The sequence below is a fragment of the Lutjanus erythropterus genome, chromosome 15 (assembly GCF_056507025.1).
Source record: "Lutjanus erythropterus isolate fLutEry1 chromosome 15, fLutEry1.hap2, whole genome shotgun sequence".
Taxonomy (NCBI): domain Eukaryota; kingdom Metazoa; phylum Chordata; class Actinopteri; order Lutjaniformes; family Lutjanidae; genus Lutjanus; species Lutjanus erythropterus.
The window spans coordinates 30510826-30526394 of record NC_139331.1 but is presented as its reverse complement, the minus strand read 5'-3'; the positions used below and the strand labels follow the sequence as shown (position 1 = coordinate 30526394).

The 15569-nt window shown below is 38.9% G+C and overlaps 1 protein-coding gene across 2 annotated transcripts in view; it reads left to right on the top strand.

Annotated features, from left to right (window-relative positions):
• Positions 1-15569, top strand: part of fam184ab (family with sequence similarity 184 member Ab) — a 210165-nt gene that overhangs the window by 71185 nt on the left and 123411 nt on the right. For both annotated transcript variants that reach the window (XM_084737868.1, XM_084737867.1), the window contains exons 2-6: positions 5579-5698; positions 8810-8968; positions 10848-11087; positions 11753-11836; positions 13052-13303. In XM_084737868.1, coding sequence (XP_084593994.1) covers positions 5579-5698; positions 8810-8968; positions 10848-11087; positions 11753-11836; positions 13052-13303 — 855 coding nt within the window. The remainder of the gene's footprint in view (positions 1-5578; positions 5699-8809; positions 8969-10847; positions 11088-11752; positions 11837-13051; positions 13304-15569) is intronic.

Below are 15569 nucleotides of genomic sequence, written 5' to 3'. Positions count from 1 at the left end.
GGGGTCAAAGAAAAGCACAAGAGAAAAGAAAACACAAGTTTACATCTGTGGAATATTCTTATGAAGGTTATATAGGTGGTTTGTATATAGAGGAGAGCATAAGGCGAGAAAGTACATTTGAGGTTGGAAAGTTTAAGTAAAAGTGAGGAGAAAGAACAAAACAGCCATATTTTTTCAGCTGTTACAGTGTTTGACAGGAGAGTCATATTTCATCGAGCAGCTCGCAGGGACTCGGCTGCGGCTCGCCTGGTGAAAGTCTCAGTGAGTTTCTCAGCTGTGACTTTCTCCCAGCTGACAGATGAAATTTGTGGCATTTCGCTGTCACCTTATCGATCTGCCTGGTATCACTGTCATTTATGCAAACTCCTCCAAGGACATGGACCGATCGACCGCAGGAGATGAGAAAGGATCACTGCTAGCAGACACACTCGCTCACGCTGTCTTCTCCGTCTATTTTTCTCACACCTCAGAACAGTGCGCACACACCAGCGGCGCCCACCAGAAAACCACTGTTGTGTTCTGTTGTGAAGATCATGTTCGAAATGAATTACTTAAACAATGACAGTTTGTGAAAAACATCCAGTTTCCAAAAAAAAAAGATGAAAAACAATTAATAAACTAGAAAACAAAATTTCAGAAGAAATCGTGGGTGTGAAAACTGGCTGGTGAAAAGTTGCAGCTAAACAGCAATGATCTGTTGAATAAAGTAAAGTTTGAATAATGTGGAATATTGTAATGGTTGCTGAAGGGCTGACGCTAAACTGAATTGCTGCCTGCTGATTAGAATAGTAAAAATATTACAGGTTTTTCCTTTAAAGGTTTCTATACATTGAGACGGCCAATAGACAGAGAAAAAGACACAAACTACCAGAGCAAAAAGCGACCACAAAAAAACAAAACAAAAAAAAAAACAGCTTTTTTTCATCCAAGTTGAGTCCCTTAAAGATATGCTAATCAGTATTCTCTAATAACAACTTTATTGTTTGGATCAGTCTCACTGCTCTATTAAACAATGTTTATTTCCCAGGATGGTGAAGACATGATTCGCCCTTCTCTGCCTCTGATTGGCTAACACCGTTCTTGCTCTAACTGTAACACTAACCAATATTACTCCTCGGGTCTAAACCTGCGTCAAGTCATGTCAATTTTAAATTGCGCCAAATCATTAGAGAGGTTTCTCAGGGCGCTTTTCCTATAAAGCAGGTCTAGTCTGTTCACTTCACAATATTATTTAGAGACCCGACATTTCCCACCTTCAGAAGTGACAAGGAAGAACAGAACAGAACCAGGTACTGGGTGGATCAGTATCTGCCCTGTTATTTATTGTGCATCCCTAAACGTTGGATATATTTATATTTTACGTTCCAGAGATCCTCTTAGAAAACCTCTTAGGGGGGTTATTAATTAACTGTTTACATGTTGTATTTTGTTTGTATTTTGATGGACTACAAATCCAAGTTCATGTACAACCCTGTGTTGTATAGTGATAATAAATGACCTTGAATCCTGGAGACAGTGATGATAGATGTACTCGATGAAAACTCAGTGATAGATAATCTTGACAGTTCAACTCACCTCACTGCATGCGGAAAGAAGAACAGATTTCACAGCATTTGAACTCAGCTTTCTTGGCTAATAAAGCACGCGTGCAGGAATTTATCACTTCAGCCGACTACATTTACCATCAACACTGGCTGGACATCCACATGAAAAAGTGCCAAATTTGACCTTTAAGGCTGACAGAGTCTATGAGGAAGCACTGCCTGAGATGATCAGTTAAGGAAAAGAAAAGTCCCTGTTCTTGTCTGTATTGTAGTACTCACAAACCCCAAACATCTAGGTTCATACAGGCTATATTTTGTATAATACTTTAATATATTAAATTTCCTTCTGAAAACTGGAGTTTATTTACCTAAATTCATCTCATTAATGAGGTTAAATCCAGATATTGTAAATATTGACCCAAAATGTCGGCTGATGTCTGCAACCCCCATCAGAATAATATCTGCTTTCGGCACATTGCTGGCTTGCAAGATCCAATTTCTGTTGATCCCTCATGATGATGACAATGATGACAATATTGGCAGCCTTCGTCTCTCAGGCAGCGATTGTCATTTTCCTGGTGTCTGAAACAAACAAACACACACACACACACACACAGAATTTGTCAGGCAAATTACGCTGATGAGTTTGGACACGGGTGCATTGGTTCATGAGGATCTTGACAGGCTCTGCTGGTGTGCGTGTTTACTTCGATACGTGTGTGTGTGTGTGTGTGTGTGTGTGTGTGTGTGTGTGTGTGTGTGTGTGTGTGCATGATATTTTGTTATGTGTGTTGGCAGGCCCTACAGCATTATGATTAGTGCATTTCATCTGCAGAAGTGTGCTGATGACTCTCGGGATGTGATGGAGATTTGAGCTCCTCTAACCGTTACGTCTGCTCCATTCACTTCCTAAGCTGATGAGAGACCGAGCCGACTGAATAATTTAGACGTGTGGAGGAAGAGATGTTTTATTTTGGAGTAAACTGAATTTTCTCAGCTTTATTTGGCTCTGTGCAGTTTGTCTCTGATCTTGGACGTCTCGTTTCCTGTTTGTGAACATGAAGAGGTAGAGAAAGAGACTTTACATGAGAGGTCCAAAGGAAAGTACAGATTGGAAAACCCTGTGGAATTAACTTGTGGTTTTAGCCTATGCAGATATAAGCTACTTGGCTTCAATATGTTTCAATATGAATTATTAGCCATTCTGGCTGTGTGGAGATCTAGGGATGGAAATGTTTGGTCCACTGCTTTGGTGCAGACTTGAATGTTTCAACAACTGTTGGATGGATTTCCATGAAATGCTGCACAGACATTCATGATCCCCAGAGGATGAATCCTTCCCTGGTATCAGACAGAATTTTCAACTTGTTATATTCTTCAGTCTGAAATTTCATCCATTCTGTTTACTGTGAGGGAGGAGGATTCGATTTTCCCAAACCAATTACTAGAGAGCAATGCATACAGCGCACAGCTTGGCGTTGCTTGACGACGATGTTAGTCCCGCCTCGTCACTCGTTGGATCAACCAAGAACTAAAAAGAGAACTTTCTAGAAGTCAGTTGTGCAACCAGGCAAGCTAAAAACATCAACGTCCTGCAGAATCCGCCTCTTAGTTTTTCATTTTGGATTTAAAGGCATTTAATAGACTGTAGATGGCTCTGACTGCAGACATAGAAATAATTTCACAAACTATCTACAGTAAGTATCAAGATATATTTGATATGCAAAGAAAGCATGATGACCATCCTTTCTTTAGAGGTCAATAAAATCAAATGAGGGAATGACTCTCATGGCTGAGTACCTCTTGATTTTAATGTGTATTAGTATTTTTCTTGAGTAAAGTTATGTGGCTGTCAGCAAGAACAGAGTGAGTGTGTGTGGGGGGGGAATAAACAAGTAGGAATTTGAAAAACACAACCTCTTGTCAAACTAAATCCTTTCATCTCTCAGCAAGGCATGGCAACGCATAAAAAGTGGATGTCATTGTTTCAAAGAGAACATTTGCCCTCCTTTTCTTTCCTCTCCTCTTTTCTCCGCTCTCCCTTTTCTAATTCTGTTGACGGACTTTGGTCCCAAGTAAACAAAGGCTCTTTAGCGCCATCGCACAGTTCAATGTTCTGAATTATTGACTCGATTTTTCAAAGAGGCAACGCGTAGCTTTGTTTCTCACGGCAGGGAGAGAGGCGCTGGGAAGAGACTCATGGTTTTTCATGTGGAAATGTAAAAGCCATCTCTGTCCTCTCCCTCTCTCGGCTGCCTGTGTGAGCAGGGGATCACTGTGCTGTCAGATTATGGCTCTCTGGATGGCTGCATGTATTTTTGGGTTGGATTTAAAGGTCAATCTCATGCACAACAGTTTGCTTGTGTTATTTTTATCCCCAGCAATACAAGGCATCAACCAATTTCTAATTTATAACTGTAGGGCACCGCTGACGCTTCTGAGCTAATACTGGAAACATGGAAAAAAGCTGGAATCCACGCTGTTTATTCAGTGTTGCCAAGATGACTTTTATACTTATCATATATAATATTCCAGCTGTATACCAGCCGTATACCACAGCTCATTTACTTGTCATCTTTGCTCATTTGTAATGCAATAGCATTATAAACAATATAGCACAGCAGTAATTTGCATTTCTCTTCATGTCTTCATTGCATTTGATCTGTAAGCTGATTTGAAGAAGAAATGTGTGAAAGGACTTGCGTAATATTGCTCATGGTCCAACAATAACGTTTGGTAAGAAGGTCAAGACTCTACTGGCCCGAACAAATTTGTACTGGCCCTGATTAAAACGTTTACAGTGTGTATACATTCAGCTGCCTTTTCAGCACAAACGTGTTGCCTGCTTTCATTATGGCTTTCAATCGACTCTAAGCAGCAACAGCAAAAACCAACAACAACAAGAACAACAAAAAGCATCCTTACTTTTCAAATTTTGTTCAGTGCTTGTGGCAAATCTAAAAAAAAGTTTAGAAAACTTATCATTTCAAGACAGCTGCCTTCACAAGATTTTTGAGTTTTAAATTAAATCAAAGTCTTAAGTTTTAAAATAAACTAAACAAAGTTTGCTGATCTACAATCTTTTGTTGAGATAATTTACTTTTCTTCTTCAGATAAACTTGAATCTGAGTTTTGGACCCCTCCGTATTGCATTTTGTTTGTTTTTTTAATGCCAGACCATACCATCTGTTCCTTCTCATCAAGTAGTAGATGTTAAATTAAAAAAGTGGATCCATTTGTTACTGCAACTGTGATGCTAATTTCTGTTAGCATGTTAAAGGGAAATCCAATTATGGGTTAGCATCAAGCTAATGGACTAGGCATGAGTTATTTCCATATATAAAAATCAATTCAACATCCAAAAATGAATAAAAAAATAAAAAATAAAAAGAAGAATCACAATACATACAACTGTTGTTTTGTTTTTTTTGTTCCACCCTTCGTTTTTATAAAGTCCCACCTCCTCATAGCCTGCAGGCTGTTTTTGGCTGGGGGCTACACACAACTATCCAAATTTTACGCAGAGAAACATCTTGAGCACAGCAAAATATGAGACAAAAAAAAAATACAGGAAGAAGACAGAGTCAGAAGTGATGATTGACAGGGATTATTTCATGCAAGCCTATACATCATTATTATTATTATCATTTTGTATGTCTTTAAGTACATTAACACCTATTGCACATAAAAATAATTAATGGTTTACAGTGAACGACTCGAGCGTAAATGCTGTATGAGAAGCTTTAAATTCCTTCAAAGAGTAGATCCAATCTTAAAAAAACATGATATCAACTTTACTTTTATCTTCATGTTTCCTTATTTTATCCTGCTACAATGTTCTGCTGTTTCATTTGTAGTGTCCACTTTAATTTTTGAACAAAATATATCAAAACACAGCAGTCTTAACATATTTTGTGTTGGCTGAACCCGAGTTATGAGAGGTACAGCCGGTCTCCTGCCAGTTTTCATACTGCAATAACTCCTGATTATGAACATGTCCAACAGCTAATGGGTTTCTTTCCTCTCTGCTGCAGGTTATCTATGCACTGAACACGAAAAACGATGAACATGAGGCGGCCATCGCCACTCTGAAGGAGGCCCATGAAGAGGAGGTGCAGCAGATTCTCTCTGAGACCCGAGAGAAGATACTACAGGTTTATACCCTCTATTTTTTTTTTTTTTTAATCAGTGATATCTTACTTTTTAAAAAGAACTTAATGCTCTCTGAGTTATATCATCAGTCCTGCTTTGATGAGAAATGTCAGAGAAGTTTACTTTCTCCTTGTGGATATATAGTTTCGGATACCATTGATGTCTGGTGTCCTGAACATTTAGATGGAAGGCAGCTGGCTATTTGAAGTGAAGAGAAAAAGCAGTGGGTGTGGGTGTAAAGCAACATTCATTTAAATAAGTAATGTAATCAATCGCTGCTTCCCAGGAGGAATAAGTAAATGCGTATTACTGCATTACTTTTGCAATGACTGACAACTCAAGAGTTATAAATAGCTTTTTACTGGTAAACAAATGAATAGTGGAACAAAACTTTGTGATCTTTAGCCTGAGTAGGCTTTGACATATCAACCCAAAATCAAAAATACATTTTTTTTTCTTATCTGTAGTGCTTTTTATCCATCTAGATAGTTTTGGTGTGAGCATTTTGAAGATATTGGCCATAAAGATGTCTGCCTTCCCTCCGGTATAAGGGAACTAGATGGGCACTCTGCTTGTTGTGCTTGAGACACCCCAAAAAAAATACATTTTGAAAACTCAACAGCAGCCTCTTTTTCCAGAAGTAATGACCCGGTTTAATCCACAGACCTTGTTGTGAGCAGTTTCATCCACTCATGGACGAGAGGCTCGTGCTCATAACACACAAGATGCGAACATTAATGACGCCCTCCTCGTCTTTCATGGACCCAGTGATGGTGTTTCCTATGAAGTTTTATGACTGTAATGTCGTCTAGAGGCCTAGTTGATCAAATTCAACTTGGTTGCTAAGAGCTGCATGCTGGGCAGTGTGTGTTTAATTAGCATAACTAGTTCATTATCAGGTAAAATGAAGAAGAAACTCAAAAATTGTCAGACATTTTGCATGATTTTGAGATTTTTTTTCACAGTTTATTTTTTAGCAACATGATAATATTCAGACAATCAAGACAGTCAAAGAATAACAGCACTTGTATGTTTTCAAAGCTTTTCAACTGTATTGATAACAATAATCTATAAACAGTTTCAAGGTGGAAAAAGAGGAAACAGAATGCCAGGGAATTCAGTTATGGCATAAAGTACTTCAACTTGACTTTCAGAGTAAATTTATTTTAATGTTAATGAGCTGCAGAGTAAAATAAAAGAATACATTTGCTCCATTGTCAAGTCCATATTAGCATATTAACCATTAACAACACCACATGTGGGGAAAAAAGCCTTTTTCAATGGTATATTATTTCTATTACACTACTGTGCTTGCAGTAGGGCAATATAATAATACAGTAAAATAACAAAACAAACAAAAACCTTTTAATTCAAAAAGCTATTCATACTGGCGAACCAACTATAAGCAAATACATAAAGCACAAGCTTGTTCTAATAACAGACGTAGCTAACTTTAGTTAACTTTATCTGGGTGGCAATCAACTTAAATAATATACAATTTCATAACAGTGACACGCCATCCTGCTCTCTTTTTCTCCTCCCGTGTGTTTCTTTTTTCAATCTTCAGCTCCAGATGGACAAAATTACAGCCATTTCCAGTTGTTAGTAATTATTCAAATTGCCCAACGTGCAACTCTGAGCAGCCAAGCTTAATCTGATCTGCTAAGCCTATAGAGGACGTTTTAATCATAAACATAGTTGGGTTTCATATAGGACATATAGGGGCTTCCATTAGACTAACAAGCTGAGTGCCATCTAATTCCATTATACTGGAGAGAAGGCAGACATCTCCAAAACTCATACGAAAACAATCTAGATGGATAAATAGAACTACAGGTTAAAGGACAAATACATCTTTTGGGAGGATTTTGGGGGGTGAACTGTCCCTTTAAGACCAGATTAAAAGTCAAAGAGACTCTTTAGACGCGGACTCACTGCGGTCAGCAAGAGTCACATTCAGGTCAGTCGGTCAAGAAGAGACAGCATGACTGTATATGTTACAGCTGCTGTACACCAAACCATAACACTATCACATGGCACCTGATGCACTGGAGAGCCGGCGAGCTGAGAGCGCACTCAGAACGAACTCATCAATATTTAATCTACTGAATATGAATTATTTAGATTTATATGTCATTACTCCTTATAAGCAATGTGACTAACACATATATACACATTTACATGCAATACGTGCCGACAGAGTCTGCCAGGAGGAACTGTTGTGCCTTGAATGAAATGGAATGAATTGAACTAAACTGAATGCACCTTTTTTAAGGAGAATCCAAAGCGTCCAAATATGAGTTCTGCAGTCCATAGACAGCATATTAAATAGGCTGAAATCCTGTTTAATATACAATCTATGGTTAAAGCGAATGGTTTCCCCCCCGCCCCCTCCTCCTCAGACTCAAGTAAACTCAGGCAGGCAGCAGGAGAAAAAGACACGCACAACACTGTAAACTGACAATAATAAGAAACAATGACTAGTCCTCCACTGTAAGTTGATCAGTTTGGGAACCACTGTTCTACAAGATTATTAACGATTTTGTACAATTCAGTGAGCATTCAGCATTAATTTGAACTTCAATTAACGTGCAGTGGACAAACTAAAACAGTTAGGACACCGTGGCTGCAGTATTGTTGTCAGATAATTACAGTAAATACAACATATAACAAGATAAATCAGTGACAAATGTCCAGGCACATCAGCCAGTCTGTTCCAAAATGCTACTTTAATTCAAGCCAAGGGGACTTTTTACTGATTATTTTATAATATTTTTACTTCTAATGCACATGCTCTGTCAATTTTGTCACTGTAACTTATTTGTTGGCAAAGTACATTCAAATTTTCATAAATATCAATAAAGTTTGGTGTCATTTTAAAGATCCCCTGTCATGTCATGAGAGTGTTTTCACATTTCATGATACAGAACAACGAACTAAACATAGGAGAGTACTTTTACACACTTTAAAATGTGTCTGGATGGGAAGTTTAAGGATAAACTACTGCATTTCATTCTACAAAATTCGTGTGTTTCAGTGCAGAGGCACATCAAATAGATTCAAAGACTTCCTGTTATATATATGCCTAACTGAGCCCTTCATGTTCGCTCCAGTACAAGAGCAAGATCAGCGACGAGATGGACCTGAAGAGGCGGATCCAGTCTCTGGAGGAGTCCATGGAGCTCCACGAGAGGATGAAGAGGCAGGCGCTGGCCGAGTTCGAGAGCTACCGTCAGAGGGTGGAGGACATGCAGCTTTGCACTGAGGCTCAGGTAGACAGAGGATTGATGTGGTGTGTGTGTGTGTGTGTGTGTGTGTGTGTGTGTGTGTTGTAAGAGGCATCTGTGCACAGCGTGATGCTGCAGTCACAGCTGTAGGTAATCAGTACTAATGTCTGTTTCTGTCCCCTGTTGTGAGGCTGGAGAGTCTCTCTTGTCCGTCAGCGTCTCCACTGTGTCTTTGTCTGGATATCTGGTTTATTGTACAGAAATAGTAGGAAGATCAGGGCTCGATGTTAGAAAGAATACAAAAATTACCAGTGCTTGTCAGTCGCTTTCAGTTCCCTCTAAGTTCAGCTTGTACGTCTTTAACTTCATTAAAGTTCAGTATCAGAAAATTCTCCCATTATTTGATTGCAGAGCTGATTTTGAGCTCTGTGTTGCACACAATCCACCACTCAAATGAACCATTTGAGCTTGTGTTCAGGTACAAATTGCACCCAGTCGTTAGTGCGAGTCGCTGATTGTGTAATTATCTGCTGCCTTGGTAAATGAAATGCTAATTTTAGACTGCAGCTAAATTAAATGAATCTGTACATGTAAATCTATTCCTAAGAGATGTTTGTCATTTGCCTCGCCGACTCTATGAGCAAATTTAGAGATCAACCCTCAAGTCACTGGTGTTGAATATCAGACGCAACATCTACCAAGTTGATTGAAGCAACCTCATGATAACAAAATGCTACATCAGTCCTACGTGATTTTTCTGTGTGATATTTGGACATTGAATTAAAGGCTGTGTTTCGGCGACAAGGGTTAATTTTTAAAATGATCAAATCATGGATTAAATTTAAATTGCACCAAACTTTTAAACCAGCTTAAAATGAACAGAAGTTAAATTTACACCTCTCTTTAAACCTCGGTTTAGTTTTTGACTCCATTTTGATAAAAAATTTAATCCGTTGCACCAACTTTTAAACTCTTTTTTTTTTTTTAACCAACCAAGCTAGCAATCAATGTGATGTTTTGTTAACTTGTTAGCTGGCTAGCAAACAATGATATGTTTTATCAACATTTATGCTAGCGCTTCAACAATGTAATGTTCTGTTAAATTTTTAACCAGCTAGCAATCAATATAAAGTTCTGCTGACTTTCTACCTAACTAGTACCTAATATGATGTTTTTTAAAAACCTTTTAGCTAGCTGGCAACCAATATAAAGTTCTGTTAATGTTTTAGCTTGCTAGCAAACAATGTAATGTTTTGTTAGCTTTTTAGGTAGCTAGCAAATAATGTAACTTTTACCTAGCTAATGCCTAATGTGACGTTTTGATAACTTTTTAGCTAGCTAGCAACAAATCTAAAGTTTTGTTAACTTTTTCGCAAGCTAGCAAACAATGTAATGTTTTCTTAGCTTTTTATGTAGCTAGCAAACCATGCAACATTTCGTTAAGGAATTAGAGCAGCTGAAAATTGATTGTTTATTTACTTATTTATTTTAATTTTTTAATTTGGGTAAGCAAGCATCTCCATACTGATTATACTTATATTTAATTCTGATTTACGTTGATGGAGTTACTAAACAGAAATCATTTTTTAATTGTATTACAGAGCTCTGCTTAATTTCAACAGATTCAGTCATTTAAAACATATTTTTACTAAACTCTGATTAAAATTAATCTTAGATCAGATTAATCTTTGTTGCTGCAACCTAGCCATAGAGTGGCCACTGTTCTGAAGGTGGGTTACTGTTGGTGTGTTTGCTGGTTTTGAGGACTAATATAGAGCCAGCAGAAGGTCAGATTCCCCTGAGCCAGTACATCACCAGCTGGCTTCAAGCTTTTTTAAAAGTTTACCCATGATGTAAGAAACCTACAAACCCATAAATCAATCCTCCTGTTAGCTCAGTCTTTCATTCCTGTGCTCCTTGGCAGCACACGCAGCGTGTGGTGTCCATGTCGAGGGAGGTGGAGGAGATGCGACGGTCCTTCGAGGAGAAGCTGCGTACGTTCAGCCAGGCCCAGACCCAGTTCGAGCAGGAGAAGAGGGCCGCTCTGGAGGAGCTGAAGGCTCAGCACAGACAGGAGATCCAGGAGCTCCTGCGCAGCCACCAGAGTCAGAACGCGAACTACAGTAAAGACCAGGAGAAACTGGGACAGCTCCATAAAGCCGAGGTAACACACCAACAACTGCAAAAGTAGAGCAGCTCCTGAAAGCCAAAGCAACAAACTAAATAACTGCAGGGAGAAAGTGGGACAGCAGCAGTGATTATTATGTTATTAACTGTTTGTGTACAAGACAGTGAGTTAACCTGCTACATCAACTCTAGAGCCCAGCAGCTCAAACTTTTTCTGTGTAACATCCCTGCCATTAAACCAACGGGGTGTGAAGAAACAATGCATGTGTGTAAGCCAAATGACTAAAGCTGGTCTCAGACTATAATTTACATCAGTTTCACTCGCCTCGACAACTGGAAGAGAAATCTGGTCCAGGACCTCGGTCAGTGCCTATGTAGTCCTTGGGGCTATTGTTAGATGGCACACCAGGTCTACTGTTGACAGACATTAAAACTGACAGTTAAAATCTCATTTCCAGTTTGCGTTGAAGAATAGACAACACCCTCGTGTTTACCGCGTCTCTCCAAACATTTTCTCATCCAGACTTGTTTTGCCTTCTGCCTTTGTTTTGTTCTCACTGCAGTGTGTGTGATACAACCAGATTTCAAAGTCAGTTAGGATTTTAAAACTCCTGTAGTCTGAGCCCAGCTTAGGACAGTCTTCTGATTTTGGATGACGTCAGACGTGAGCTGTCCCTCTTACGTTCTGCTGATGTGTTACAGGTGGATTCTCTGACGGAGCGGGTGGAGGAGCTCAAACAGGACAAGAAGAGACTGGTGGAGGAGTACGAGGCCAAACTCAGCAAGGTACAGTACTGGTGCCACTGTAGAAGCTATGTGCTGCTTGCACACACTGCAAACAGCCTGGCTGATGTTTTATTTTGCACTATTTTTGAGTATCAGTCTCTTATTACATCTATGCAGTTGTCTCAACAGATATATTTTGTAAAGCTAATATGAATAAACTTCATAAATGTGTGGTGGTGGAGTCCTGGACAACTTCAGCTACTGTGCATCTATTTATGAATAAATGTATCTTCTAATATATTGAGGGAAGAATTTATTTGATTTATTTTATTTCTTTAAAATCTGGGCCACAGACCTCAACCTTCACCTTATGCTTCTTTTTCTAAATTTGAATCTAAAATTAACCTGAAAAAAAATCACTGAAATTCTTCTGAAGTTTGATATTATTTAGATATCATTTAAATAATAATTAATGTTCAAAACATTCCTTTTTGTAACACAGCAAATTAGCCAAATATTTCAGCTACTAGAGTGAACGTTCATACTGTGTTTATTTTGGAGGCTCCGGTCAACAAAAGCGGCAGTGTTTCCTTCACCATAACCACAGAATAGAGCACTTTGAATACAATTATGGAAATAAAATGGCTAATGTGCTCCTCACTGTAACTCTGGCAGGGAAAATATACAAAAAACACGGGTTAATTTAATCTGATTCAAAGGAGAATCGAACCTGTTGACAGACATTAAGAATAACTTCTGTGCGTCATATAGATTCATCAGTATTAAAATGAGGTGGAAAATTATTTGAATTGTTTAAACATTACAACGAAGAAACACTCCAAAGTGTTTCTGGTTGAAAGAGAATGAAAATGAATATTTGTTGGTATTATTGTGTTGACCTTGTCTGTGATATGCAGATTTGTGTACGCAGAAAGCAGAATGGCACAATTTAAGTCCTGCATTTAGAAAGCTATTAACTTCAATAAAGAAGCATCTTCACTGACAGTGAACGCTGTCAGCCAAGTCATTTTGGCTTCAACTTTAACTTGCGTTGATTATTTTAAAATGAGATTGCATTTTGATGAGAGAGCTTTTCGAACCGTCCAAACGTTTTCCAATTACTGCCTCAATTTTAGAGAGAAAAAAGAGGGAAATTAAAAAGTTTGTAAAGAAGTAAAAGAGAGTGCAGTGTCCATGCTGGAGGCTTCCATTAATCTGTTTGAATGAAGTGACTGACGCACCAGTCTGTCCGTCCGTCTGTCTGTGTGTCCGCAGGCTCAGGCCTTTTATGAACGCGAGCTGGAGGCCATGAAGAGAACTCAGCAGCTGACAGCCGACAACCTCTTGGCTTGGAAGCGCACCGAGGCCGAGCTGCGGCGGGAATTTCAGACTCAGGAGGCGGCGCTGCAGAAAACCCTGGGAAAGCTGAGGGCCGAGTTGGCCAGGGTAACAGACGAAGCTCGGGAGAACCGGGAGAAGTCCCACAAGCTCCAGGCATCGCTCACGACCTCAGAGAACACCCTGAAGGTGAGTCATAAATCCGCACAGCTGATTCAAGCACATCACTATCTCTGGAATCACCTGCTTTTACTATTACTGGACTATAAAAACAAGACAGGACAGGCGTGGTAAAACAGCACCAGAGCAAAATCTATCACTGGCCATATTCTGATGCAGTTTTTATGAACAGACTACAAAATCTGTCCTCTATAATAGATACTGACTCTATATAAAGTAATGGATATATGAAAGATAGCAGATAAAAGTTTATACATGGATAGTCTGGTGTTGATTCTAGATTAAATTACAAAAAGTAGATGTTCAGCAATCTGTCTCCTCTCCTCACCTCTCCGGACATTAAATATCCAGATCTTTTTTTAAGAGTACGTTTCAACAGATTTATTAACAGACATCTGTAAAAAATCTTCTTTATTAATCAAGTCTTTATGTCCCAACTCCCTTCCCTGTAGAGTTTTTGGCAGCTAGTAGTGCTTTGAAGCAGTGATTTTAATCATTGGACCCGTTTGTTTGTATTGTACACATGCGCATGCACACAGACAAACACAATACACATTCCAGCTACCAGTTTCGGTCTTTTCTGCTTAATAAAAGTTGGTGGTGATAGCAATGCATGATGGTAGCATCGCTCCAATGGCAAACATAGCAGCAGAGGCAGCTAAGAGGAGGGCAAGAACATAGATGTAAACAATGCATGATATAAAATATTTAAAAATGTTATTGCAAAATGTTTTATGAGAAGGAAATGGACTCACCATGTGTGTTAGACCTTATGGATCAGTCCAGTATCACGCTAAAGTGTGTAATATAGAAGACACTGTGTCAGTGTCACATTTGGCCGCAAATATGTGTGAAAAGTATGAATGTATGAAGGTGTAGTACCAGCAGGGGGCGATAATCAGGGGAGCAACGGATGAAGGTAGCATAAATAGTCCATATTAGGAGGAAGTTGAGGTAGATGGATGAGTCAAACACAGGACCTTCATAAAGGAGAAAGGAGCTTTTGGAGGAGCACAGTGTGTCTCCATCATAGGGACACTGATACCCTACAAATCCATTACTGTCTTTTTCTCTGTTAAACAGTAGAAAATGTTCTGCAGTAAGTAAGAAATCGTGTCTGATATGTTTTTTTTGCAAAATAAGTTGAAATATCTCATTAAAATGACTTACATGTAGCTCTACACGTTGCCTCAGTTTAGTACTCAAGATTCATAAATATGCAAATAGTCCCCACCCTCTCCACACACCCCCACCAATGAACCACTTACTTCCTTAAAAAGTAGTTCCTGGGACTAAGAGTTCTGGGTACTTTGGGTGGAAATGCAGCTTACGTGTGATACCATTTCCCTGCAACCTACCACTCTGGCAGTAATGTATGCATTTATTGGGGGACAAAAATGGCCACGCTGCGTTCATTTTCCAAGTCGATCTTTATGAAATTCTACTTTCTGAGCTGTGTTAGGTCTTAAGAAGCAGACCCACATGATTATCTCCACCGTTGAAAAATAAAGTTGACATGTGCTCCAGGGGAATTGGTTAAGTAGGTCTGTTTTGTTGTTATGATATGCTCTGAAGTTTGTGTGAAATTATCACTGATTGCGCAGAAGACAGGAAGGGGTCCCCCCCCCCCCCCTTCTCAGTGTTACTGAGAATATGATCAAGGTCAGCAGTGGATGGTGTGCCTGGAGTTAATAATTTCATAAGTTATCAGAGCAATTAACTGTAACCCAGATAAAGAAACAACAGAGCAGAGAGCTTGAAACCAACTTCGCTTGACAGTTCCTCTCTCATTTGATACAGCATTCAAGAAAAACAGATATCAGAGGGTGGAAACAATGTGATCCTATTTCATACAATACATAACTGATGTGTTGTATTGTTGCTAAGGTAATATCACAGTAATCTCTTGATAACAGCCCCAGTGTGTGAGCACATCCTTTAATCCTTCTGCACCTGCTGTGAGTTCATCATTGAGAGATAATAGATTTTAATTTAACTTTAACAACTTCACAGCGGAAGTTTTAATCTTTGGTTTGAACATGACAGCACTCGCGTGATATCTCATTATTCTTCCTGCCTACAGTTAGTAATTGTTTGGTCTCCGAAATATAGTATTTTCTTCAAGCGAAAGAGACTTTGTTAGACTCTTTGCTAAATTATAGTGTTGCATCAAATCAATATGTTCCCTGCTCTCAGGAAGGCATAATCAGGCTTGGTGAGTTAACAGATCACATATAAAAAGATTACGTAATTAGGATTTAAAAAAAAGTTACTT